We start from the raw sequence: 1,566 nt of genomic DNA, 5'->3' as shown, positions 1-1,566 counted from the left end.
AATGGAATTATTTATTTGCAAGTTTCTTCTTTTTCTTTTTAAAAAGCTCTTTAATTCCACATTAAATGGAATTATTTATTTGCAAGTTTCTTCTTTTTCTTTTTAAAAAGCTCTTTAACAAATTCAAAACTTCGAATTCTCTTTTTGAAAGAATTTAAAACTCCAATTTTGTTTTTCGAAATTCATTTTGCATTTGAAATGATCTTTTGCACTTAAATTCAACTTTCGAAGTTCCCGCCTTCAACTCCCCCGGCCTTCGAGTTCTTTCTCGAACAACTGCAGCAGCAGCAGCAGCAGCAGCAGCAGCACAAGCAGCATCAGCAGCAGCATCAGCAGCAGCAGCACAAGCAGCAGCAGCAGCAGCAGCAGCAGCAGCAGCATCAGCATCAGCAGCATCAGCAGCAGCAGCACAAGCAGCACAAGCAGCAGCAGCAGCAGCATCAGCATCAGCAGCAGCAGCAGCAGCAGCAGCAGCAGCAGCAGCAGCAGCAGCAGCAAAGGGCGTTTGTGTTTTCAGGTGAGCAAAGTGGACCCCGAGGGGAAGTTCGGACTGGACATGCGGGGCCTCAGTCGAAAAAACGGCGAAGACGAAAACCCGCAGAGTCTTCGCAGCCGCCGCGAGGCCATCGTGCTGGAGGCCGTGGTCAACGCCACCTGCCCCCGCTGCGGCGGGTAAACCCTAAACCCTAAACCCTAAACCCTAAACCCTAAACCCTAAACCCTAAACCCTCGGCCCTGGAGTGGGAGCTGGCGGCGGACGCGCTGCGCGGCCGCGGAGAGCAGTGCAGGCGAGGCGGGGGGGGAGGCGCGCTTTCGAGGGCCGCAAACCACGATTTAGGGTTTAGGGTTTAGGGTTTGGGGTTTGGGGTTTGGGCCTGCGGCTGCTTTACTCTGGAGTTCTCAAAGTGCTGCGGTGTACGTACACAGGAAGGGCCACATGGCGCACGAGTGCTACAACACTTCAGGTTTGCAAAAGTCATTTATTTAATTCTTTTTTCAGAAAATAAATAAACTAAATGAACTTCTTTGGAGTGCAAAAAAGGAGTCTTTGAGTCCATTTACTTCAAAATAATTCCAAAATTAATTTAAAATAAATTAAAAATATATTAATTTCAAAAAAGAATTCTTTTATTTCCAAAATAATTCCAAAATAAATTAAAAATAAATTTAAAATAAATTAAAAGTAAATTATTTTTCTTTTCCTCACTGGACTTGCAAAAAGGCTTCTCGGGTGTCGCTACAGCTGCAAAATTGTGTTTTAATTTCCTTTTAATTATTTTAATTATTATTTTAATTATTTATTTAATTTATTTTAATTAATTGTTTTAATTATTTTAATTATTTATTTAATTTATTTCAATTATTTATTTTAATTAATTGTTTTAATTATATTTTGTTCAGGAAAGAAATATGAAATGATAGAAGAAGAAGCCGGCAGCGCCTTGGCGGCTCTTTGCGCCCACACGGCGGCCCCTCGGGAAGCAGCAGCAGCAAATTCAGGTTCTGCTGCAGCAGCAGCAGCAGCAGCAGCAGCAGCAGCAGCAGCAGCAGCAGCAACGGGGGCCA

At 43.2% G+C, this 1,566-nt stretch overlaps 1 protein-coding gene across 1 annotated transcript in view; it reads left to right on the top strand.

Annotated features, from left to right (window-relative positions):
- Positions 1 to 231: 231 nt before the first annotated feature.
- ENH_00036570 (hypothetical protein) overlaps positions 232 to 1,566 on the top strand; it is a gene marked incomplete at both ends in the record, with an annotated part of 1,562 nt that continues 227 nt past the window's right edge. The window contains 2 exons of the mRNA XM_013580456.1: positions 232 to 517; positions 1,402 to 1,566. The exon at positions 1,402 to 1,566 is cut by the window's right edge and continues 227 nt beyond it. Of these exons, the coding sequence (XP_013435910.1) occupies positions 232 to 517; positions 1,402 to 1,566 (451 nt within the window). The remainder of the gene's footprint in view (positions 518 to 1,401) is intronic.

The sequence above is a fragment of the Eimeria necatrix genome, genomic scaffold, assembly GCF_000499385.1.
Source record: "Eimeria necatrix Houghton genomic scaffold, Enh_scaff268, whole genome shotgun sequence".
Taxonomy (NCBI): Eukaryota; Apicomplexa; class Conoidasida; order Eucoccidiorida; family Eimeriidae; genus Eimeria; species Eimeria necatrix.
The sequence above is the reverse complement of the archived record's forward strand: the minus strand, read 5'-3'. Positions and strand labels throughout refer to the sequence as shown.